Source organism: Solanum verrucosum, unplaced genomic scaffold (assembly GCF_900185275.1).
Source record: "Solanum verrucosum unplaced genomic scaffold, falcon-dt-bn FXZP01000150.1, whole genome shotgun sequence".
NCBI classification, from domain to species: Eukaryota; Viridiplantae; Streptophyta; class Magnoliopsida; order Solanales; family Solanaceae; genus Solanum; species Solanum verrucosum.
The window spans coordinates 2,176,247-2,201,201 of record NW_026020371.1 but is presented as its reverse complement, the minus strand read 5'-3'; the positions used below and the strand labels follow the sequence as shown (position 1 = coordinate 2,201,201).

General features: G+C 36.1%; 1 protein-coding gene across 1 annotated transcript; it reads right to left on the bottom strand.

Annotated features, from left to right (window-relative positions):
• Nucleotides 1-413: 413 nt before the first annotated feature.
• Nucleotides 414-24,422, bottom strand: LOC125838352 (uncharacterized). Its single transcript, XM_049517418.1, has 7 exons — nucleotides 23,270-24,422; nucleotides 17,083-17,500; nucleotides 14,614-14,758; nucleotides 10,650-10,765; nucleotides 10,486-10,564; nucleotides 3,179-3,412; nucleotides 414-959 (listed from the first exon to the last, which is right to left on the bottom strand). The coding sequence occupies exons 1-7, from the start codon at nucleotides 24,378-24,380 to the stop codon at nucleotides 630-632; spliced, it is 2,433 nt and encodes an 810-aa protein (XP_049373375.1). The 5' UTR covers nucleotides 24,381-24,422; the 3' UTR covers nucleotides 414-629.
• Between the last annotated feature and the right edge of the window lie 533 nt (nucleotides 24,423-24,955).

Genomic DNA, 24,955 nt, shown 5'->3' with positions numbered 1-24,955 from the left:
CACGTAGGCGGGCCTAGGGTTCTCTTTTATATATATATGATATGATTGCCAAAAGTATGATGATAAGAGCATATTTAACCTCAAACTCAAAGTATTGAAGGATATACGCATACCATTTGTAATACTTCATGGGTATATTTGTCCTTTTCCTGTATGCAAATCTTAAACAAGACTTGTCGATCACACAATAACACACTAGAAAAGAAATTTTACAAGGCATACTCTTGACAATATACTCACCAGCTAATTGAGAACTTTGGCTATTCTGCTAACAAGAATTTCAAAAAAGTTTTTCAGTATTGTGTGTTCTTTTTGTAGTCTTGATACCTAATTAGATCTATAGCTTCATGTATCAAGGTTAGAAACTGCACAAATGATGTTACTGTTACCTTTGTCAAAAAAAAAAAAACTGCACAAATGATGTTACAAAGCAAAAGATGAACATGCTGCTAATGGAAATTTACAATTGTTCAGACCAAATCTAAAAGGTTTTTGCCTCCAATAAGAAAAAGCAGGGATTTTGACAAATTTAAATGTGATGCTACCACTTGGAAAAGGTTCAAAATTTCCGAGCAGCTTTGATAGGTACGATCAGTAAACAAAATCTCAGTCGAGGTACATTTGTTCTGCTAGCCACTTTTCTGAGCAAGCGGCTCGGTGGCATCCTTGTCCATGGCTTTCCTTGCTAACTCATAGCCAGCAAAATTCATCGCACCCAGAGGTGCAATCCAGAAAAATCTAGGAATGGCCCCTTTAAACAATCCGAGGGGTCCTTCATGACGGAGAATTGATAATGCAACCATCGTTGACGTCACAGCCATTCCCTGTGGAGCAGTCATCATTCTGGTCTTTATCACATCAAATGGAGTCGTTGAAACAGCTGTCAACCCACCAGATAAAGCTCCAACTGCAACTGTTTCCCAAGGCTCCAATTCTCTCCCCAGAAGCTGTTGCACAGCCTAGAATAAACACAAATGATTTTTATCAACAAGAATTGACTGTAACACAGCTGTGTCAAACAAGTAATTTAGTGGTTGATTATGACCTTGAGGAATGTCAAATGGCCTTTCTTGAAAAGTAAATACAGAAGGTTTATCAACAGACAGCGACACCATAATAATTCTCAATATACACATTTTAAACTCGAGGGAATGAGTTTATAACATTCAACAAATTTGTTTACTTTCATGCATCAACAAACCCATACAACAGACTTTATTAAGAAGCCGTTGATCCAGCCAACTGCATCTCAGAAAATTGCACAAATTTATATAGCAGACAGCATCCTCATGATGGGTTTCCTATGTCAAAGCTGAATAAATCCAGAGGATTCTGAAATACTTCATATTCCCTCTTTCTCCCATTTTATAGGTGTTTTAATTGGATTGGGCACATATCAGAATGTTAATTTGACAAATGTATTAGGTAATGAAACAAAATATAGATGAGATGTATTGAATACATGTTTGTGGACATTTCTCAACTGGGGCTCCTTATATAAGAATCTTAATCTACTACAGTAAGGCAAATAACTACTCTCTACCTATAAAAAGGTAAGTAATTATTATCCTAAAAGAAGAAGAAATAGCATATAATATATTTTATAATATTCAGCTATGCAAATCCAGTGATTATAGAGATATTGTGAATCGACAAATATTTACCATATAACTGCATTTGCTTTTCATGATTACCAACATATTTTTCTGAAAATATGTAATATTATTGATGGTGAAAGAAAATATTTAAAAAAAGCTGAAAAGTTAATTGATAGATAAACATCACATCAAAATTAAAATTTGAATTTTAATAAGCGAAAGTTGGGAAGTCGATAATGAAAACATCAAATTAAAGTTTAAAATATGAAATGATTGAAAGCTAAAGAATTGCACAAAATAATATCAGAAGTGGAATGGTATCTAATATTTTGGAACGTACCCAAGTGGAAGAAATGTCATACTGTAGTGCTAAAAGGAAAAATAATATAGAAAGTTGGAATAGCATATGCAATTAACATTGCTCCAGGTAGTGCACGCCTAAACAGATGAAGCTAAACCAACAAAAGCCACTTCTACCACTCCATAATGGGACAAGATTCACTGTCCATTTAAATTACTCCTTGTAAAAAAAAATTATTATTTTTTTACTTAAAAGTACTATTACTCTTTTGTTCCCGTCTTTTTTTCTTTTTTTTTTTTGCTGTTTCTATGATACAGAATGTACATCTGTTGCTTTGTAACAAATAACAGATCATGAAACTACAGAATTGGTCAATAGTTAGATGCTCCACAGTGTTATCACTACTGGGCAACCTTCTTTTTAGTTGGTATTTGCTAGAGTCCCACATTGGTTGAGAGAATGAGTTGTTGTCTCCTTATACGATATTGGGCAATCCTCAGCTGATGATGAAGTTGAATTAGGCCTGATATCAATTTTCTTAACTTGGTAATAGACCTTAGACTCATTCTTTTTCCTAGTTTACACAATGTTGGGCCTCCCTTGTTATAATGTCCACACTGTAGACATCCAGCCTTGGGCGTGCAGGAGGGTGGTATTAGAGTACCACATCATTTGAGGAAAGGGGTTGTTGTCTCCTTATAAGGTCTAGGGCAATCCTCGCTCATGAGGGTGGTATTACTTATTAGAGTACCACATCATTTGAGGAAAGGGGTTATTGTCTCCTTATAAGGTCTGGGGAAATCCTCGCTCATGAGCTTACCTTTGGATTTATGTTAGACTTACTATTCATTTTCCTAGCAGTGTTCACGAGTTAATGCCAGCTCTTGTAAAGAACTAATTGCTGCCTGGAATGGTACTAAGATCCCCAAAAAATATATGGTGAGGTACTTCTGCATATCACACTTAGTACTTAATCTAAATAGAGGAGAATCGCAGATGATTCACAGATTATAAGGCTGATATACACAAGAGTGTAGATGCTTATGGTTCCTTGAGTTATGCCGCAGAATAAAGGCATGCAAGGAGGAAAAATTCTGGAATTTATGAATTCTATATCCATGGGGTAGGTCTTGCTCTGTTCCTTCAATATCTTGTTTTTCTGATATTCAGTCATATCTTTGTTATTAATATATCAGCTTTTATAGTTAATAAAATAAACTTGGGGGAAAAACTCATATATATTAAGGATAGTGCAAACTTAAAATAAGTGCAAAATCACCTTTTTGGACTCGGCATATAGGCCCATGCCTACAACATAAAATGGAATCTCACGGCAGAGAGTGGCACCAGTTCCACGGAAAAAACCCTTAAGACCATCTTGCTGCCAGGTACCAATGATTGCTGCCCCAACATTGTCAAAAAGACCAGCTTGCAATCTTTGCTTGAGCACCTCACAGGGTATTCTCACAGCAGTGCCTAAGAAAGTGCTGCAGAATGATGCCACAGATTGAACCTAGAAACATTCCAATAACAAAAAAATTGATAAGTAACTTCCTTTATGAATCCAAATAAATAAGGAAGCTCGGTCAGCAAATGATCATGTGTAACATGATAGTGCTCAACTAATTGATCCCACTTCCCTTATTACTTTGATACGTTCAAGCCTTCTTATGTAGATACTACTATGGGGTAAATGAAACAGCATAGCAGATGGCATCCAAGAACATCAATTTGATTAGAGCATCAAAATCAGGAAGATGGGGGTAGAGAGAACAAGCACACTGAAAAATGTGAAAGAAAAATATTGTCTCATTTTTGTTTGTCTTTCCTACATATCATAGCAGCTCACCTAGCTTCTAGGAAAAGTTCTTTAGTCCCATTGAAAGATGAGCAGATCCCATGGACACTTGGATAATCTAAAAGCATAAGAAGTGTCCTTCAAAATCCAACCTAATATGAGTAGTCCTTTTAAGTCAACAATTGTGTTTCGTCCCTAGGATGCTTAAAAATCGAGGACATATGCCGACAGAAATTATTCAACAAATTGGGCCCTCCAATGAAATGGAACCATCAGAAGGCAGAATCAACTGGGTGCCACCTTGATTCTAAATGAGAACCAGATAAACCACAATTAAAGTTTCATAGGCTGAAAAACAATAATCGAAGGAACAAACAAAATGGTTGTAATAAGAAGAAGCTCCCGGGGTTTTGGTCTAGTGGTAAGAGAGAAGAAGGTAATGTGTGGGCTAAGAGCAGTTCATGAGTTCAGACCCTTCCACAGACAAAAGCCAGATATTTAAGTCGAGAAAGGTAGAGGGGCAAGCCTATAATCCACCGAATTTCAAACCATGCAACACTTATCCTCAAGGATTTCTTGGTCATTAAAAAAGGTGGTAATAAGAAGGCCTCAACTAGGCATAATGTAAATGGATAGAACTAAAGTAGAGCAATAGGAAAGAAGATTGATGAGAAAAACAAACTTCTTTTCTAATAAGGAAACATCATACTTCCTTTGGAATAGCAAAAAAAAATCTCTAGTCGTTGTGTAGGTAGCTTGGGAATTAAATTTAAACAATCTAATTGACTCCTAGCCCAACTAATGCTCTTTCTTCCCCCATATACCAAAGATGTTGGCTTCAGACATACGCATTGGTTTGATAAAACCCCTTTGGGAAAAGATCATTCACCAGAGAACAAAACTTCCGTACTATGGGCATATCTAAGACATCGACGTTGAAGAGTTGATATATCAAATTGTTTACGACAGGACTTTTGAAATGTTGTCAGCACAAAGCTGATATGTCTTCCATTCTGCAAAATTTAAGGTCCAACCTTTTTTAAAAGATTACCCTAATTAAACCGATTGCCAACTTTCTCAAGACCTACCAAATTTAACTTCACAGCCCTCCTACTATATACTTTTGTAAAACCAGTATTTGGTTGCAAACTACAACTACCTTCAGTCTCAATAAGCGTGCAGAGAATAGGCATGGAAGGCATACAGAATTTAGGGATGCGTAGACGTGCTTTGTAATGAAAGCAGCTAGAGGTACGCCAATAAAGACAAGACTATGTGAAAGATGTTGATTAATGTGAAGTACTCGATTGGTTACAAGAAGACATGACTCTTCCTAAAGGACAATTCTGTAAAGGTAAACGGTATACCAAAGGGAAGATCGGACTTTTCAAAGTCCTTCTGGTTCTTGCTGAAAAATGGAAATAGAGTCCGGTGTGCTTTTGAGAATTAGAGCATGTTTGGCATTGCTGCTAAAAATAATTTATTTCTAGAAGCACTTTTTTAAAATGGCTTTTTAGAAAAGTGCTTTTGAGAAATAGTAATTTGTGTTTGGCTAATTCATTTGAAAAGTGTTTTTCATAAGCAAATCGCGTTTGGCTAATCTTTTTTAAAAAGTGCTTTTAAGAGTCAAATTACAAAATAGGACAACTATTAATGTACTTCTAATATTAAAATTATTTTATAAAGAGAACCTATTTTAAATATCTATTATTAAAAAATTAATTAAATTTTATTTTTTAAAATTAAAATTTACATGTTTAAATATTCAATCAATATTACACCTTTTTTGGGGAGGCTGAAATCTTTAATTGTTATTTTTTTTCTTCTTTTTTCTAATCTTATAAAAATATTGTTGTTACCTTTTTTCTAATTCTACAAAATAATACATAAAATAGTATATAATATATTTTCTCAAAAAAAATAGTATATAATATATAAAATAATAATATATAAACGTAAAATAAATTATAAAATTTATTATATAAAAATAAAAAAAAATTCTTAAATGAAATTTAGCCAAACTTATGAAATATGCTAATTAATTAATAAGAAATATATTGGTAAATATGTATATATGAAAAGGATATTTTCGTCTTGAGAAAAATTATTTTTTGTTTCTGCTTCTGCTTTTATTAAAAAGCAGAAATTTTTAGCTTCTTCCCAACAGCAGAAAAACTGCTTCTGCTTCCATTTAAAATCACTTTTACTGATTTGCCAAACACTTAATTTTTCTCAAATAAGTGTTTTTTTCTCAAAATAAGTGTTTCTGGCCTCCCAACAGCAATGCCAAACAGGCTCTTAGTATGGTAATATTGATGGCTCCATGGGCAAGGGTGATGCTATAGAAGCCCTAAGAAGACCATCGTAAAGGTCTTAAGCTAAGGAGTTGCAAACCAAGATTGTTGAGATTCAATGGGAAATCAAGAAGATGCTTATCATGGAAGAAAAGCCCAAGAACGAGTCCACAAATTGTGGATAAAAATGGGCTAAGTGCTGCACATATTTTATGGTTCAAGTCCAAACCCAAATGAAAGAATATTGGGGCCCAAATGGGGCTGAAAATTCTGCCAAAAGAGAGGACAGTTTTGGTCAAATTTGGAAACTTCTCCTTTTTTCCTTAGGGAAGAATTTTTGGTATTATTTTTACATGTTACCCTTGTTTGAAGTTTCCTAGTTAGATTTTATTCATTATTTTCATAAAAGTAGATTCTAGTCCCATGTTATTTGGGATAGTGTTTCCCCCATATATAAGGGGGGGGGGGGGGGGGGGGGGGGGTTCTGTTATACTTTAGAAGACAACATAATTATTAATTGGGAGTTTCTCTTCTTTTACACCTTTGTGTGTGGCTACTTGGAATTTATCTTACAAACTTCATAAGATTCTTTAAGAGGTAAGACTAATTCTTCAACTTGATATCTTTGGTTCTTATTCGTAAATTAAAGAAGGTAATTAGTCTTGTACTAATTATTGTTTCTAATTTCTTCAAAATAGGGGTCTTCGTCTCTTAGATTACTTTTTCATCTAAATTCTTGAATTGACTCTATTAGTATCAGTTATTAGCTTAATTCCTTTGTTTTTGAATACTAAGATCAATTAGGGTTCTTATAGTACTTATTTTGAAATTTGGAGATTTTATTCTTAAATTTCACCTATCTTTGATTTCTTGTCTTTAATCCTAGTATTTTTTGCTTCCACACTATTTATCGGAGAAGGGTTAAGCATGCCCCTGTACTATTAGAAATAGTTTAAATATACCCCTCGTTATACTTTTGAGTCAAATATACCCCTCCCGTTATACTTTTGGTTCAAATATACCCCTCTCATAATACTTCGACACAAATTTGCCCTTAATTTTAACGGAAGAACACATGTCAAGCTCAAAATGAAATGACCCGCTCCACTTCTAAATACCTAAAAAAATTTTGTAGAAACTCACCCGTTTAACTGGATCCAATCCATTTTATTTTCATCTTCTTCTTCTTATTTCAATACTCAAAACTTCTAAAGCTTGTACTTTTACAATTTACAGTGGGTTTCATTTTCTTTTTCAAATTTTGCACTACTTTTTTCATTTGATTATTTGTTTGTTGGACAGTAACAAAGACGATCCTGAATTTGGAGATTGTCATATTGTTATTCATATAATCACTGAATTTGAATGTGAAAATATTGTACACAAATAAAGTTTACTATTGAGAAGCTCTGAAAGAGCTCTACTGGTTTGCTTACCCATGATATCTGCTCCTTTTCCTTAAAAATTGACTTTGCTGTCGTTTAAGGTTAATGTCCTACTCATGGCAAGATCAAACTATGAAGGAATGAATCTAGCTAATGAAAATAAACGCCCTCTTTGAAGGTTTGGGTATTGAAAAAAGAAGAAATGAAAATAAAATGGATTGTATCCAGTTAAACGGGTGGGTTTCAACAAAAAAAATTAGGTATTTAGAATTGGTACGGGTCATTTCATTTTGAGCTTGACATGTGTACTTCCATTACAATTAAGGGCAAATTTGTGTCAAAGTATGATGGGAGGGGTATATTAGAACCGAAAGTATAACGGGAGGGGTATATTAGAACCGAAAGTATAACGGGAGGGGTATATTTGGCCCGAAAGTATGAGGGGTATATTTAAATTATTTCTAATAGTACAAGGGTATATTTGACCCTTTTTCGTTATTTTATTGTTTATTCAAGTAACCCGATTCTTATCAAATATACACAGAAAAATGATTTACTACCATTATTTTCACCAGCAAGAGACAAAGATGGCAAGTAGCTAGAATTTGAGACAGTCCTCACCTATCACAGGAGATATCTTTCAAAAGTCCTAACCCCTTCAAGTTTGGGCATATGACGACGTGAAGTCATTCTTGTTTGTTTTTTTGGATAAAGTAATAAATTACATTCGAAAAGGGAAAAAGCTTGCCAATATACAAGAAGTATACCAAAACTAGAAAACTTTACAAGAAGACATGGTTTTCTACAATAACACCACTCATCTATACATGTAGGAATCCTATGGGTGCACCTAACAGAAATAAGGGAAAATAGGCCATTCCTCAAGTGTACAAAGTCTTTCTCTACTTCCTCAAAAGTTCTTCAATTCCTCTCTCACCATATGATCCATGTAAGTGCAAAAGGAGCAACATCTCATTCCCTGCATCTTCTCCTCCTCCTACTAAATGCCCACTAAGTTGCTCAGACTCGGGTGCAGGTGTCCGATACGGGTGCAGATCTAGAGGTTGAATACTCTATGATCTAAATTTTAAGATACAAGGATACGAGTGTAGGGATTCGGCTAAAATAATTCAAATGTCTAAAAATAGAGTTATAAAACCTAAATTATGAGATATTATGTGGAAGATTGAGAAGAAATTATTGATCAAGAGGACACTCTTGAAAGGAGATAAAAGGAAAGGGAGTGACAATAGAAATTTATATACACAAGGTATTCCATTTTCTTCAATCTCACCTTAATTTTTGTTTTGATTACAAACTCATTCAATCTGTCCAGAATTTCAACCTCGAATTTGGTCCGTCAAAATACCCAAAATCGGTTGACCAGATCGTGTAGGGATCCCACACCCACGCCCATGTCGTGTTGACACGGGTGCGGCACCAAAAGTGAAGAGTTCGAGCAACTTAGTGCTCAACTAAACATTATTTCTTTCACTATGCTTGACATCACCCACTCGGTCTGAACCATCTCAGAATTTCCCACCATAAACAAGAAGCTATCGGACAATGTAGAAGAAGATGATTCACATCTTCACCTTATTATTTGCACATGAAACATCAACTAACACATTATTTGTTCTTCCTCAAATTCTCCACTGTTTGGATCACTCCTCTCGTAGCTAGCCAAGTGAAAATACATACCTTTCTCGGTACCATAGGGATCTCTATATACCGATCATGTGCAAAATCACTCTCTTCCCTAATTAGAAGCTTCACATAATAATATGACTTCACTAAACAAATACCATGCCCCTCGCCCTCCATCTCCATACATCGTAGCTATCAATAGTAGCTTTTTGTTGGTGAAGCAAATCAAGTAAGTTCTTAAATTCTTCAAACTCCCTATCTTGCAAATTTCGCCAAAACCTAAAAAATCCCAAATTCTCCTTTTGCATACTCCAAAACCATTGAATCACATCTTTTGGGTGGGGGGGGGGGGAATACTGTACATGTTAGGAAATGTAATTCTCAAAATGTTATTTCCACACCACCTATGTTCCCAAAATCTCACCCTGTTCCCATCACCCACCCTGAAATCTATACTCATTGAACTCTTCCCACTCCTTTAAAATGTTTCTCCATAAGCCACATCCATATGGGAGTGAAACATTTTGTCCTCCAACCCCTTTCCAAAATTTCATACTTCTCACCAGTAACTCCTCTACACAAAGCATTCACCTCTCCCCCGAATCTCCATAACCACTTCCCAAAAGCGCCTTGTCAAAGACCCTAAGATCTTTAACCCCAAGCCCACCCCAACACTTAGGTAATGACAATCGCCCGATTTACCAAGTGAAACTTTCTTTCCAGACTTGAGCTATCCCACAAAAAATATCTCTGAAGCTTTTCCAACATTTTTGTAACATTGACTGGGGCGTGTAACAAAGACATGAAATATGTGGAAATGCTTGACAACGTACTCTTCTTGTTGAGATTTTATAGCTACACTGTTTAGAGAATTGGATAAAGTGAGTGAGGAGAAGCATCCACGCAGCGCTTCTCAATTTAAGTCTTACGGGTTGTGTTGACCACCGATAACCCAAGGAAGAGGACATACATAGTGGTTAGTTGACTTGCCTGTGCAAGAAACTAGGGGACGTCAACCACCTCATACTTCATTGCGTCTCAGAGTTGTGGGCTTTGACATATGCAGCTTTCATGTTTTGACATTCATCGAGTGCTCCTAGAATAGAGATGGATATGATTCCAAAGTAACTTGCCTTGTAGTTGTAGGAAGAAACAAAGGAAGACCTTGCCTTATCGTATTTTTGGTTATTTTAGAGAGAAAGAAATAGGAGAACTGAGAACCTTTGATACAGTTGAGAACCTGATGTCAAGCGTCCAAAGTTTTCTTTCATTTCATTTTGTATTTTTGGTGCAAAGTGGTGGGAATACCTGCTTGCATGAATAACCACAACACATTTTGTAAAGATGACACCATCTTGGTGTGGTACTATTGAATTGCTTTAAATTTATCTGACGAAAACTGAACAGCATTATCTAGAAGAGATGAAAAATTCCTAGGAAGGCTTCACTGCTAAGCTGTTACCTGTAGCTCTGGAAGTGTAGGAGCAATATTAATCAGCACAACCTTGCTTGCTTCAAAAATTCCAGTCCGCAATCCATGGCTGCAATAATCAATCAAATTGACAATTCAGATACAGACAAGGAAATTTTTTCCAAGATAGAGGAACAAAATACAAAACAACTAACCTTGAAAACTGCCCTAGAATAGCAGGAATCGAACCTCTGTACAATCCCCTTGCTCCAAGTTCAGGAAGCTTTGATATTATTTGTGGAAAGGTTAGTGTTGATGCTTGGACTTGTGTCTGAGGAACCAGCCAGAAATTTAGAATGTCATTTTCACTCTGAATGATTGCTTATTAATTTTCTAAATCAACTTCATTGTACCCAACTAAACCATAAGAATAATGCCACGATAAATGACAAACTTATCACCTTGATTCAGAGCTACTTATGCTTCATTGAATACCATAATATAAATCACAAATAATACAATAAGATACTTTCCAGACATAACATATGTAACACCAAACAGGCAAAAGATCAGATGAAAAGTACAACCTTGCACAAATTTAATTACCTGTCAAGAAACTAGTAAGAAGAAATTAAACATCTTCGTAGGAAAAACGTCATCAAGAATAGGAAATTATATACTCTTACAACATCTTCCCTCATACTTCTTAAGAACGTATAATAATTTTAAATATTAGTATAACAAAAACATAACCCAGTAATCAAGCTTCTGAAGTATTAACAGAGCAAAGATGTCAGATGTTTTGCTATAACACCCTTTATAGAGACCTTCCTATTCACTCTGTATTTCTCCATTATTAGACTTCATGACCAGGAAGGGTAAATTGTCTACGCAAAAAAAAAAAAAAAAAAAAAAAACAGAAGTTCTTAATCTTAAACGGTGTAGATACAGGCTTGCAATCAGAACAAGCTATTGGTGAGAGGTGAGGAAACCCAGGATCCTAAAGAAATTAAGGAAGCCATGATTGAATTTTACTCCAAGCTCTACACAGAACTTGAATCATGGAGACCTTCCTTTGAATTTAGAGGATGCCCAACAGTCTCAGCTGAAGAAAATGAGTGGTTGCAAAGGCCTTTCACAGAAGAAGAAGTACTACAGACCATTAAGCAGTGTGATGGTGACAAAGCTCCAGGTCCTGATGGTTTCACCATATCTTTCTTCAAAGAGTGTTGGGATATTCTTAAGGAAGATCTCATGCATATTATCCACAATTTCCACATGAGGAGCTTCTTTGAGAAATCCTTTAATGCTACTTTCATAGCTTTGATCCCAAAGAAACCTGAGGCAATGGAATTAAAGGATTTCAGACCGATCAGCTTAATTGGAGTGGTGTACAAGATCATTTCTAAGCTAATCACCGAAAGATTGAAAATAGTTATAGGGAAGTTGGTTGATGGACATCAAATGGCATTCTTGAAAGGAAGGCAAATCATGGATGCTGCTCTGCTGGCTAATGAAATGGTTGGCTCTAGGGTAAAACAGAAGAAACCAGGCATCCTATGCAAGCTAGATATTGGAAAGGCTTATGATCATGTTAATTGGAATTTCTTGCTAAAAATTCAAAAAGACATGGGTTTTGGAGAGAAATGAATTGGCTGGATACAGTATTGCATCTCAAATGTAAGATTCTCACTCATTATAAATGGTAAGCCTGAAGGATTTTTTCAATCGCATAGAGGTCTTAGACAGGGAGACCCTATGTCACCTTTTTTGTTCCTACTAACTATGGAGGGTCTGAACCACATGTTCAGAACAGCAAAGGTAAATGGCTGGATAAAAGGGTTCAGTGCTCAAATAGGGAGAGGTGATGATCTGGAAATCACACATCTTTTCTATGCAGATGATGCCCTGGTTTTTTGTGAAGCAGAAGTGGCACAAATCAGACACTTGAGAGCAATCCTTACAATATTTGAGGGCATTTTAGGGCTTCATGTTAACTGGTCGAAATGTTTCCTCTTCCCAATTAATCAGGCAGACAATCTTACAAAGTCTAGCTGAGAATCTGGGATGTCAGATAGCCTCTCTGCCCACGAAGTACCTGGGTTTGCCTCTGGGGGCCAAAAACAAGGAGTTGGAGGGGTATGGAATGAGGTGATGGAGAGATGTGAGAAAAGACTCTCAAGATGGAAAAGTCAGTACCTATCACTGAGGGGTAGGTTGACTCTCATCAAATCAGTTTTAGATGGGTTACCTACCTACATGATGAGTCTATTTCCAATACCCAAGAGCATTGTGAAGAAAATCAACAGAATGAGAAGATCCTTCATTTGGCTAGGGAACAAAGAAAAGAAAGGCTACAACTTGATGAAATGGGAGACTCACTTTGAGCAGAAAACAAGGTGGCCTTGGCATGAGAAATCTTAGCATCCAGAATAATTGCTTACTACAAAAATGGCTATGGAGATTTTGTACTGAAGATGGAGCCCTATGGAGAAGATTCATAGCAGGGAAATATGGCTTGTTTAGCCAATGGGCTACTGAGGAGGTGATGGGGTCATTTGGATGCTGTGTGTGGAAGACCATCAGAAGGTTGTGGCAACAGTTCAATAACAATATTTATATTAGTGTGGCCAATGGTCTGAAAACAGATTTCTGGAATGAAATCTGGAAAGGGGATGATAGCCTGAGGAACTTATTCCCAAACCTCTACACCTTGAGCTTACAAAGATCTGTTATTGTTGCTCAAGTATGGAGCCAACAAGGGTGGAACTTAGTGTCCAGGAGGGCTTTGAATGACTGGGAAATTGAGGATGTGGCCAGGCTACTAGAGGTGCTAAACACCCCTCCAGCCATATCTCAAAGAAATCAATGTCAATCCGTCAGTGACTAAAAAATGGCCTTGGAAGCTAGTGTGGAAGACAAGAAGCCCATTAAAAGTAGCATGTTTTGTCTGGTTGGTCATAAGAAAAGCTTGCCTTACACATGAGGCATTACAAAAAAGGGGGATGCAGTTTTGCTCAAGATGCTTTATGTGTGAGCAGAAAGCAGAAGTAAATAATCATTTGTTCATTCACTGTAAAGCCGCTTCAAAATTGTGAAATATGTTTTTGTGTATACTAGGGGTTAGCTGGGTGATGCCAAAGACAACCATGGAGCTCCTTAATAGCTGGACAAGAATTGGCAACAGAGGGAAAAGTGAAGATTGGTCGAAGACTATTCCAGCCTGTATATGGTGGACTCTATGGAAAGAAAGGAATGCTAGGTGTTTTGAAGGACAAAATGATAGTTTTCAGAAATGAAATGCTTAAGTCATTTATTTTTTTGGTGTAAGAAAGAGTTGGTAGGGGAAAGCATAGAGATGGTCGATTTTAAAGGAAACTTGTAATTTTGTATGGCTTTTTGAGGGTGTGCCCACCACCCTGTGGGATGTAAGTTTCCATTTCATCATGAATTTTTTGTGAATACAAAGTTACCCTTATCTCAAAAAAATGTATAGTTCAACTACCTAACCTCTATATGGCGTGCTTGTGGTAAAGGAAGACAAAATTAAAGCAAAAAATTATGCTTACTATCATATAAAACAATAAATACAGCCGAGTACTACCTCGTTTCCAATAAACTACACCTAATTTTACCAATTACTAAGCTCAAAATATATTACATTGACTATGTGTAATATAATGGTCGGAAATGTGATGAAGTGGAATCATTAGTTAGTAAGATGCTATATCAAGTCTGAAGTATCATGAACGTTATGTTGCTCGGACTCTTCAAAAATTTCAATGGGTGTGTCGGATTCGCCAAAAGTAGTGTATCTTTGGAGAATCCGACACAGGTGTGGCATCAAAAGTGATGAGTCCGTGCAACTATCAGAAGTGGTATCAATTTTATGTTAGTTTGAAGATTTTGGAGGAAGATTTTTCATTTGCCGAAAAAAAGAGTGATATTTTTGGCACAAACCAAAAAGGAAGTAAATTTTCTTTGGCACAAAGTAGCTGCTTCTAAATTGTTTACCCAAGATTATCTACTCATATTTTACCTTTCTAGGTATCTTTTTTTTACTGGAAATCCAAACAATAACACCATTTATCAGTTACACAAGAAGGCAATAAGTAACTAACTGCTCTAGAGTATGATAGAAATTCCAAGAAGTAAATGCTTCTGGAAAACAAAAAATACCTTAACCGTATCCACAGGGTGCATTAACGCTGTAGACAATGCACAGGAGAGTCCTCCTGCTAATGCTGATTTCAGGACATTCCCAGCAGGAATCTCTACAGGTGGAGGAACAGCAACCACTGTAGCAGCCTCAAACCAGATATTTCTGTATGTTGTACACCACCAAGACACCAACATATGCAAAAAGGTTTAGAAACAGACTTATGCCTTGAAGTAAGGCTCCATATTATCAATTAAAGAGATAGTAACTGTCAGGCTTTGCAATACTAACAATTGCATGTACCATCAACAAAATAATGGTTAAGACACACAAAAAATGGCAACTGAACTTGTCACATGCATCTACATCCAAAAATGAAAAATGGATATCAAGAATATAACAAATTTTGATCTGAAATTTATTAACACGCATCTTCCGCCGCTTTCTAATCGACTATTAAAACATTCCACTTACAAAGTCTATCCCATCATACTATTTGCTATCTAACATCTCTTTTCTTTTCGCTAATTTTGTGCTTCAACACTCTTTAAGTACAAAATGTGTCACAAATATCAAGGTCCCTTTCATCTGTAGACAGCTGCTAATTGCTATACTAACGGCAAAAGGGGCCCACATGCATCAATTTGCTTCCTTTCTTTTAAGTTAATAAAAGGGGAGAGATGTAGATCGTCTTTACATGAACAGCAATTTTTATTAAACTCGATGCTTAATTTATTTGCTATGTGCAGATACTGCCTTTACTTTGCTAATTTATTTGCTATGTGCAGATACTGCCTTTACTTTGCTAATTTATTTGCTATGTGCAGATACTGCATTTACTTTGCTAATGTGGATACTTTTCTTTTGTTGTTGTTGAAACTGGTAATGTTGCTAATGTGGATACTTCCAAATGCAATAAAACCATCAACAGACTTTGAAGCAAAAGCGGAGGTCGGAACATGAATGAGCATTGCATGTAATCCCTTAAAGCAGGTAGCAACAACATACTGAACTGTACAGCTTTCAAAAGGAAAGAAAATCAAGTTCTTCAAGTGCAGATGATCTAATCACTCCAGGTATATTTAGTGGTGCACACACTATACTCCATGTGCAACCTGGAAAACACTCTTTTTCTTTGATAAATGATAACCAAGACATCCCCAAGAGCCAACTGGTGCACGATTTGAACCTCAGTGGATAATGGAACTGCACCTCTACCCTTCCCACCTAAATACCATGGTTTGTACGCAGAATGATTAAAACTCATGACATGCGCCGAACCCACATATCACGCGTTCCCTCTTACCATTGAGCTAAAGCCCTAGAGGCTAGGGAGGAACTCCTTTGTATAGGGATCTGTAGTTATGTAACTATATTATAGAGGATCTTACCATCAATTGCCGATTAAATTGACTCATACTGAAAAAGGGAAGTCCCAGAAGTACCAAATTATAAAGAACTAACTCCATCGTCTTCACAAAGCACAAGACTTCTCATACCAAAATATATTTTCAAAAGGGGGAAATATTAAATGCCCTCAAATTAAAACCTAAACTCTCTGATATAGAATTGCTGGATGTTTCTCACAACTGTTGTGTGTCTTGCTACTACTTCTGTGATGAGGCCAAAATATAATTAAGATCAAAATGTCTCAAAATTGACAAAATATAGAAGAACCAACCCAGCAACTTTTGTATCCTCAATTCTATCTTTGGGGAAGTCCCTTTATTACATGAACTTTGATGATATATAAATATCTTAATCAGATATCCAAAAGTCCGGTTATGTTTTCCATGTTTTGCTACATCTTAGGGAAGAATGCAAGAATACCATCTTCAATAGTATAGCATAGCTGTAAATAGCCATGTTCATTGCTGGTCTTAATAAATAAAGGCAAATTTTGTAAGCCCAAGACTTTGATATCCATCTCTTCCTTTTTACAATAAGACAACTGCCGTTCTCAACAACCATTTATCCAGTTGAGTTATACAATGTCCCATATCAGACACACAAGGGCATCTAAAGGGGTAGACATTATAAAACTCAACATATCCCATCTGAGTAACTTGTTTTTCCAAGTTATGCCCCTACAACATCTTTTCTAGTTGCATTTCCACCAGCATAAACATGAACAGTGATTAATCTCGTGCAGTAGTGCCACTACTACTAGCAATTGATCTTCGGATGATCAGGCAATAGGAGACATGATTAACAGTTGAATATTGTCTTAAAAAGAATGCCACAGAAAAGTTTCTAATCAACTCATTTCTCCAGGTTAACTCAGACGAAAAATCTAGTTTCCCCTACCAAAATGTGGGATGTGCTATGTAATGGAAGCCAAAAGCTCGCGTTCCACCAACGCAAACCTAAACAAGAAGCTCATCATTGTAACTTTCTTTTCTATTCTGCCATCTTTCTGTTTTATGTACTAACAAATTCTCAAATGCCATGATATATCATATCATTTTGAAAAGGTAAAGATATTCTACCGAGGATCTTCTTGAAGCCGATCTGATGGCAGCAGCAGCATAAAGTTCCGGAAATGTCCATAGGAAATAGACTCCTCTGCATCCGCACTTAGAAATCGCATCATGGCAATAGCATTGTCTTCATTTGCTGGAAGTCCTGCATTGTTTAGTGAGGCAAGTATCTCACTCTTCTGCAATGTGCCTGACTTGCTCAAACAAAGACTGGTATAAGCCCGCAGGATGGTAGGCTCCTTCTGTTCCATCAACGAAAGAAATTGTTTCCACCCAAAAGATTTTGAGAACAAGTGACTTCTAGCACGACGCATGAGTTCATGGGCATATCTCTTTGGCAACTTTCTTTTTCTCATAGCAATTTCAAGATCTTCCAACGTGACTTGACCATCACCATCTCTATCCAATTCCTCAAAGAATCTCTTCCCTGCAAGGTTACAACACAAAACTAAGGGCATGTCTGACAATATGGAAATTTAGTTGCTGAAATTTACTTATTGTGGAGTTCTTGTACGTTGCTGGCAGCATCATCCGGACCTAAAGAAAATAATAATAATAAGGGAAAAGGGTAAAAAATACCCTCAAACTATTGCAAATAGAGCAAATATACCCTCCGTTTGAGTTTGGGTGCAAAACTACCCTCACCGTTACTCAATAGGCTCAAAAATACCCCTGGATAACGGACTTCTTCTTCTTTGTTCCTTCCTTACCTCTTAAATCAGATCGAACCAAAACCCAAACAAAAAAACTATTTTAAATCCATCTTTCATTACACAAAACTGAACCCAGTTTGACTAATCTACACTCAAGTTACTTTCACCCACGACCATGGCTTGTATTCGAAAAAAGAAAAAAACAGCCATTAACTAATGTTTGGAGTGCGATGATGAAATTTTATGATGTTAAGTAAACAAATTTGTATATATGCACCACATCAAAAATATCTTTAGTGACAATTAATTAACGACAATAGCTTAATTACTGTTAAATATATATATATATATATATGTATGTATGTATGAATTTTGAACAACAATTAACACTCTTCGTAAATGTGTCTAAAACCTATAACGATATTGGATCCAATGATAATTAACTAATGTGGTAAAGACCTCTTTATTAATATGTATATTTATTGCCGTTAAAAGTTGTTTTTATTGTACTGAAGTCATTTCTGATCAATATTGCAAAACAAAAAACTTCAACCTTCAAGTATTATTCTTCAATAAGTGGCAACATATATAGCAATCAAGATAAATTGCAACCTTTTAATATTTCTCTTGTATGCATATAAGTTACTTAAAAGTAAACATGAACTAATTGCATATTGTAGGATATTGAACGGAGAAAACTAGCATGTAGGAATGATACAAAGAGCAAAATTTTCTTACTAGAACAATTAGTGCCAGTGTATATGTTGAATTGTTCAGTTTAATTTGCGTACACTGAAATTCTAACTCAATTTTGTGCAGTAATGATAGAAAAATGAGTAATAGATTTAGACTTTTTGACCAGAGTACTCAAGATTTCTACATATCCTTTGCTTGATATATATTTGCTCTACTTGGCAATGAGATGGCATAACTTGAATTTAGCATTTTAGCTCGTATATGGAAAAATCATGCAAGTTCTTGATATATTTGCCTTGAGGGAATAAAAAACTTTTTTTTTTATAAAACAGGTGTTGCTGGTGGATGGAACTTGGGGGCAGCGAGCAGAATGAGAGAGGAGGCAACAAAAGAAAAAGTCAACCTTTTCTTATTTTAAAAGTTTTCTAAATTCCTTTTTTCCACTCTTCCATTAGTGAAGGGTACTTTTGAGCCTATTAGGTAACGGTGAGGGTAGTTTTGCACCCAAACTCAAACGGAGGGTATATTTGCTCCATTGCCAATAGTTTAAGGGTATTTTTGACCCTTTTCCCTAATAATAATAACAAAGACCAATGTATAGAGGCCCCCTAAACTTTTCCAAGTAAGTAAATTCATATAGACAATCCAAGCAAGTAATTCATATAGACACCTTATCTTAGGGTCTAAACTATTCAACACCTAAAGCTGGAAAATATTGTGCCTACTAAACACATACTGTTAACATGGCGCAGTAACCAATTTGGAAGCATGCAATTGTTCCAAGTTACATAACAAGGTATATGCTCTCTGGAAACTATGAAACTTCACTTTAAAAAATGATTGCCGGCCATTATCTTTTATTTTTCCTTCAAAAAACTATGTTCGATCTGGTTAGTGGTCATCATCTTCTCTCCTTTTAATTTTTAGATCAGGCCATTGCATCCTCCTTTTAAAAAGTAGTCCTATCTTTTTAAAATATGGTCCTCAATAAAAGCCTCTTCGGGAGATATCAGAATCGTCCAATCTCGACCAACTTTTTCAAATTGGCAATTATGACTCCAAGCTCAACTTGCCGTATTTCCCCAGGCAAAGTCAAATTCGATAAAACAGCTACTGAAATTAGGCCATAAAAGACTTACTTTTCTATATTAATTTCATCAGGTTATTTGTATGGTCCCACAACTATTGATCAAGTTACTTTGGTTATCAGAGCAAGAAAGTGAAGAAATCACAATGTACTTCAGAGCATAAAATTATTTGCAGTCTTGTTCTCATTAGGAGGAACTCGCTCTCACTGGCCAATACCAATGAAGCTCTACTCCCCATGGTCAAACCTTACCTCCATGTTAGGCAAGAAAGTCTAAGGAGAAATGCTTCAGCATGACCACAAAGAGGAGCACAACTAATGCTGCCTAATGAGCTGAACATGAAGGGTGAATTGAGACAGTGGATACTTCAATAGCATATGGCTGGTAAGCTCCAGCAGACAGCAGTAGAGGAGAAACAAAGAAAAGCAATGTCTTTATTGTCCCGTGTCCTTTTTTTTCCTTACTGATGTGTGTTAATTTCATTTGTATCATTTGCCACGTCCCAGCGAGTGACATTCACAAACTTAAGGTTGTTCAGAGTTGCCAAATATGTATTAAATAGGCATACTTTTGATAACATAAGGTGTTCAACATGTAGGACATCTAGTTCAAGTGTATATTAAGAATTCAGACAAGTTTAAGTGTTTGTCTATGTATTTGGCCCAATAACAATAACAATAATAATATATGCCACTGCGAGCGACATTCACACACTTTCAGTTGTTTAGAATTGTAAAATATAAGTATCCTATAGGCAGACTTTTGACAACATAGTAAGTTTAATAGGTCGTACACCTAGTTTAAGTATCCATTTGAAAACCTCAGTCAAGTTTGAGTATTTGTCTATGTATTTGGCCCAATAACAATAAAAGTAATAATGATGATAGTAACAATAATAAAGTAAAAATAAAAGGTGCACATAATAGAGGGAATCATTACTTCAATCACATCGATAGTTGTTCAGATACTGGAAAAATGCTCCAGTTACTTCTTTGTTTCCTTAAACTTGCAATCTCATCCAACTCCACATAACCAAAAAAAATCTTCTAGAGAAATTGTTAGTTATTCTTATTATTACAAATCAAAATCTGGTACAAGCTAAGTTTCATTCATTTCTTGTGTTCTCACTTTTGTATATCTTGAATTTGAGTTTTCTTGTCCACCCGCATCTTCTAGCACAATCTCATTGCAAAATACAGCCAGATAGACAATCATAATATATTATGCAGTTATCTATCAGACATGTTCCACGTCTCACTGTTTTTTTTTTCGACATTGGTAATTGCTTCTATTTCTTTAACACAACACATCAGCTGTACTGAAACCATATTTACAAAATATCTCATGAATCTACTGTCCTATCCCTATAATGAGTCTAAGACATCAATGATAGAGATAGTATCATTAGAGTATATACTTGCACCAAAAATATAAAGTCAAAATACAATTAATTTTGACTAGTTGTATGGTATTCTCCATATTCTCAAAAACTCTAAGGTTCTTCTCCTTCCATATTGTGCACCATATAGCTGCAGGTACAATTCTCTTGTTGTTCCAATTCTTAGTTGTACTCCTGCTTCTTCCCAACTAGTAATGCTTCTATCATTTTCCCAGGCATGGACCAAGATATGTTGAGACTTGGGAATAATCTCCACAATTGACTTGTGACCTTGCAATGTATAAATAGATGGACCATTGTTGATGCAATTTTCCCACAGATAAAACATCTGAAACATAAAGGGATCCCCTTCTTCATCAAGTTATCTTGTGTCAGCGCAACTTCCTTAGCCAATAACCAAACAAAGCAAACTACTTTGTGTGACATTTTGGCTTTCCACATGTGTTTCCAAGGCATTGGAGTATTTGCTGGTTTGGTTGGTTTATCTTCCTATAGGCTGCATTTATTTTAGAAGTCCCATTACTATTACCCTGCCACTATAGGATGTCTTGTCCTGCCTTCAAACCACTAAATTGTTCAATGGTGCTGAAGAATTTTGTTACTCTTGGTATTTCCCGATCATTGAGGAGTCTCCCGAACACAAAATTCCACCCTCGGGGTATCCACAATTCAACTGATGTAAACTAAGTTGTCAATATCTAAGAATAGTGTCTCCATGTTGCCTGCTTCATGCCAATAATCCTTCCAAAATATAGTTTTAACTCCATCTGCCACTTTGATTATGGTATTAGCTTTGAATTCATTCCACAAAATTATGGTAGATTTCTATAAGCTAACAACATAAGAAGTCGTGACCTCCTTTGTCATCCAGTTATCATTCTCCTCATATTTAACTTTGATGATCGTGCCCCATAGATTCTGATTTTCATTTGAATATTTCCATAGCCATTTAATTCTTAAAGCTTTACTCTGATTCTTCTGATTCTTGATCCCTAATCCCCAAAATCTCTTCTCACTGACCTTCCATTTGACTAGATGGTAACCCTTCTTGTCTTTTTGCCATTTCCATAGAAATTTCCTCCTGATGCTATCCGATAAGCATCCAACTTATCAACGATTCTTGTTGGGACAAGACATAATGACATCATGTATGTTGGAAGTGCATCAAGCGCAAAGTTTATCAAAGTCAATCTTCCACCCAGTGAGAGATATTGGGACTTCCGCATTGCTAACTTCTCACATTTTTCAATCACCCCATTTCAGATTTCCATTGATTTAGACTTGGCCCCCAAAGGCAACCCAAGGTAGATAGTTGGTAGAGCACCCACTTCACCCCCTAAGATTGTCTTTTAAGATTTTCATGTTTGGCACTTCATTAACTGCGTACAAGAAGCTTTTCCTCGCGTTAACATGTAAATCTAACATTTCTTCAAATATTACCAAGATCAGTCACAGTATTTTGAGATGCTCCTCTTCAGAATCACAGAATATAAGTGTGTCATTTGCATAGTGAAGGTGAATTATCTTCAACCTATCCTTTCCAGCTCTAGCAACCTCAAATCCTCTTAACTAGTCTTCCCTAATTGTTGTCTTAATCATTAGTTCTCCCAGCAACTGTTTGATCCAAACTAGATCACAAGTTGCTATAGCCACTGCTCGATATTATGCTTCTGCACTTGATCGAGCAACCACACTCTGTTTCTTATTTTTTCCAAGACATCAAATTACCTCCTACTAAAACACAATATCCAAATGTAGAACGTCTATAAGAGGGTGATCCTGCCCAATTAGCATCTGTATATCCAATGATATGCTCATGGCCTCGATCTCGAAGAGTAGTCCTTTACCTAAAGCTGGCTTTATATATCGCAGAATGCGAACAATTGCATCCCAATGACTATCAAAGTCATAAACTGACAGGTTAGTATAGATTGCTAAAATGGTCACTATTTTCAATCAAAAAAACTAGACAACTTCTCATGGGTTTGATAAATGTGTAAAACATGGGCAGACTAACTTGCCAAATACTGGTTTGAGCTTGAATGGCAATCACAGTGCAAGCGGTCAACATTGTCTGAAAGAATAACTACCTAACCTAACACAGATTAGTGTACAGTACTAAAGACCATATCTTCCTGTTGAGACATCCTGACAAAGTCAGCAATCTCAAAGTCTCAAACTTACTTGAAGTAATAATCAGTCTACGGTAACACAATGGCACACAGACATGAAGAAATCTCACTATTTGTTTGATTCTGGACCAAAAGAAACAACTATGTAAAGCTGAAAAAGTCATTTTAACAAATTCACTTGAATGGGACAAACTTTAGATCAACTTAAGAAGTAAGAGAGAAGCATACCTTCAGCTTCTGTGTATCTGAAAAAGTCCTGGACGGAGATCAGTTTTTTCTTGTCAGGATGGTCTTTACTAGGTCGTCCTAACTGAGGCAAGAGCTCAATTAATTCTGTTATTGAAACTGTGGACAATGTTGATCTCAAACGCTCGACATTGGATAATGGAATACTAAGCAAACCACTAGCTAAACTTCTTGCGGAATTTCCAGTGCTCTCTTCTTGACCACTAATATCATTAACACCATCTTCTCTCTCCTCTCTCGCAGAAGAATCTACATCAACAATACTTGAAGGAATACCTCCTACTCTTGCAAAATTCAGATTCCCCAGAAATCCATTGACATCAGCTCTTTTACCCTCTAAAATACTGACTAGCACCTTAAAATGATCAAACTGATTGGCAGGCGGAGGAATTTGATTAAACTCGGTACTCTGGCATTCCTGTTGTGGGACTCCTAAGTCAAATTTTTGAAGATTCAAAGCTACTTGATCAAAAAGAAAACCTACAAAGCACTCAAAAGATAAATTCTTTTCCTCTTTGTGCTTCACTCCATCACAGTTATCCATAACAACCTGATCACTTGACTTCTTTTCCTTCACATCATTTACCCTCAGATTACCTTTCAGGTCATCACAAACACTATCCTGATTCACCTTCTGAAACCGCTTTTTCACAGTCTTAAACGGGATAGGAACAGCCTGAACAAAGCCATTCATTAACAATGACCAAGCAACATTAAACTGCAGACAGTTGACACAGCTCCCATCCCCTTTGCCACCACCATACTTCTCCTTCAACCCTTTCCTGGCCACATTACCCCCTTTATCAACCTGCCCATTATTCCCAAACATTCCAACAAACATCTTAATCGGTAACTTTATCAACAAGCCCTTCTTTTTCTCATCACTACCCAACCCTTGCTTACTTGCACTAATTTTCTTGACATCTAATCCAGAACCACTACTAGTACAACTCTCAGCTTTCCCAGGCCAACAATGCTCAAAATCCTTTGCTACTTTCTTAATACCTGACTCTATAGGCGAAAACGCATTCTTAACCAATTGTACTGAATTCAGAAATGACTCAACAGGGTCTCCAGTCCCAGATGCCACCATCACTCAACACCTTGTCACACAACCACAAAAATCAATCAAACCCAGTAACGAACGGCTCCTCTTATTCACAAAAAGAAACCCACAAAATTCAAAATAAGAAACAGATCCACATATAAACCCTAACTGTACGAGAACACAGCAAAACAATTGCGCAGTACAATTCAAGCACAAAAAATCAATTTAACCCCATCCACAGATAAGGTAATGGTGCCAAAAGTGAGAGCTGTCTGTACAACTGTTATTTACACAGAAATTACAGATTCTTTGAAAATGGAGAATTGGGTTTTCTTATGTTGTTTTGCCTGAAAATGTTATCCAACAAGATTTTAGAAGCCACTAAAATTCCAAAGATGTGATCTGTGAACGGTTTTTTTTTCTTGTTTTTTTTAAGAGAATAAACAGAAAAAGAGGCTCATATTTCTTGCTCTTTTTTTTTTCCTCTTTTGATTTACATAAAATCATTGGACATAAGATAATCTTAGAAATTAGAAATTGCACTAGTGAGTCATGATTCTTATTAAATGACAGTAATAGCCCTACTACAAGGAGGTTTTTAGTTTATAAAAAACTATAGA

Bases quoted from the DNA above. Each gene is read 5' to 3' on its own strand.
- LOC125838352 (XM_049517418.1), bottom strand. From the start codon at position 24,380: ATGGTGGCATCTGGGACTGGAGACCCTGTTGAGTCATTTCTGAATTCA. The intron at 10,766-14,613 runs GTATTTTTTGTT...CTGGTTCCTCAG, and splicing joins ACCCTGTGGATACGGTTAAG to ACACAAGTCCAAGCATCAAC. The intron at 10,565-10,649 runs GTTAGTTGTTTT...TGATTATTGCAG, and splicing joins ATTCTAGGGCAGTTTTCAAG to CCATGGATTGCGGACTGGAA.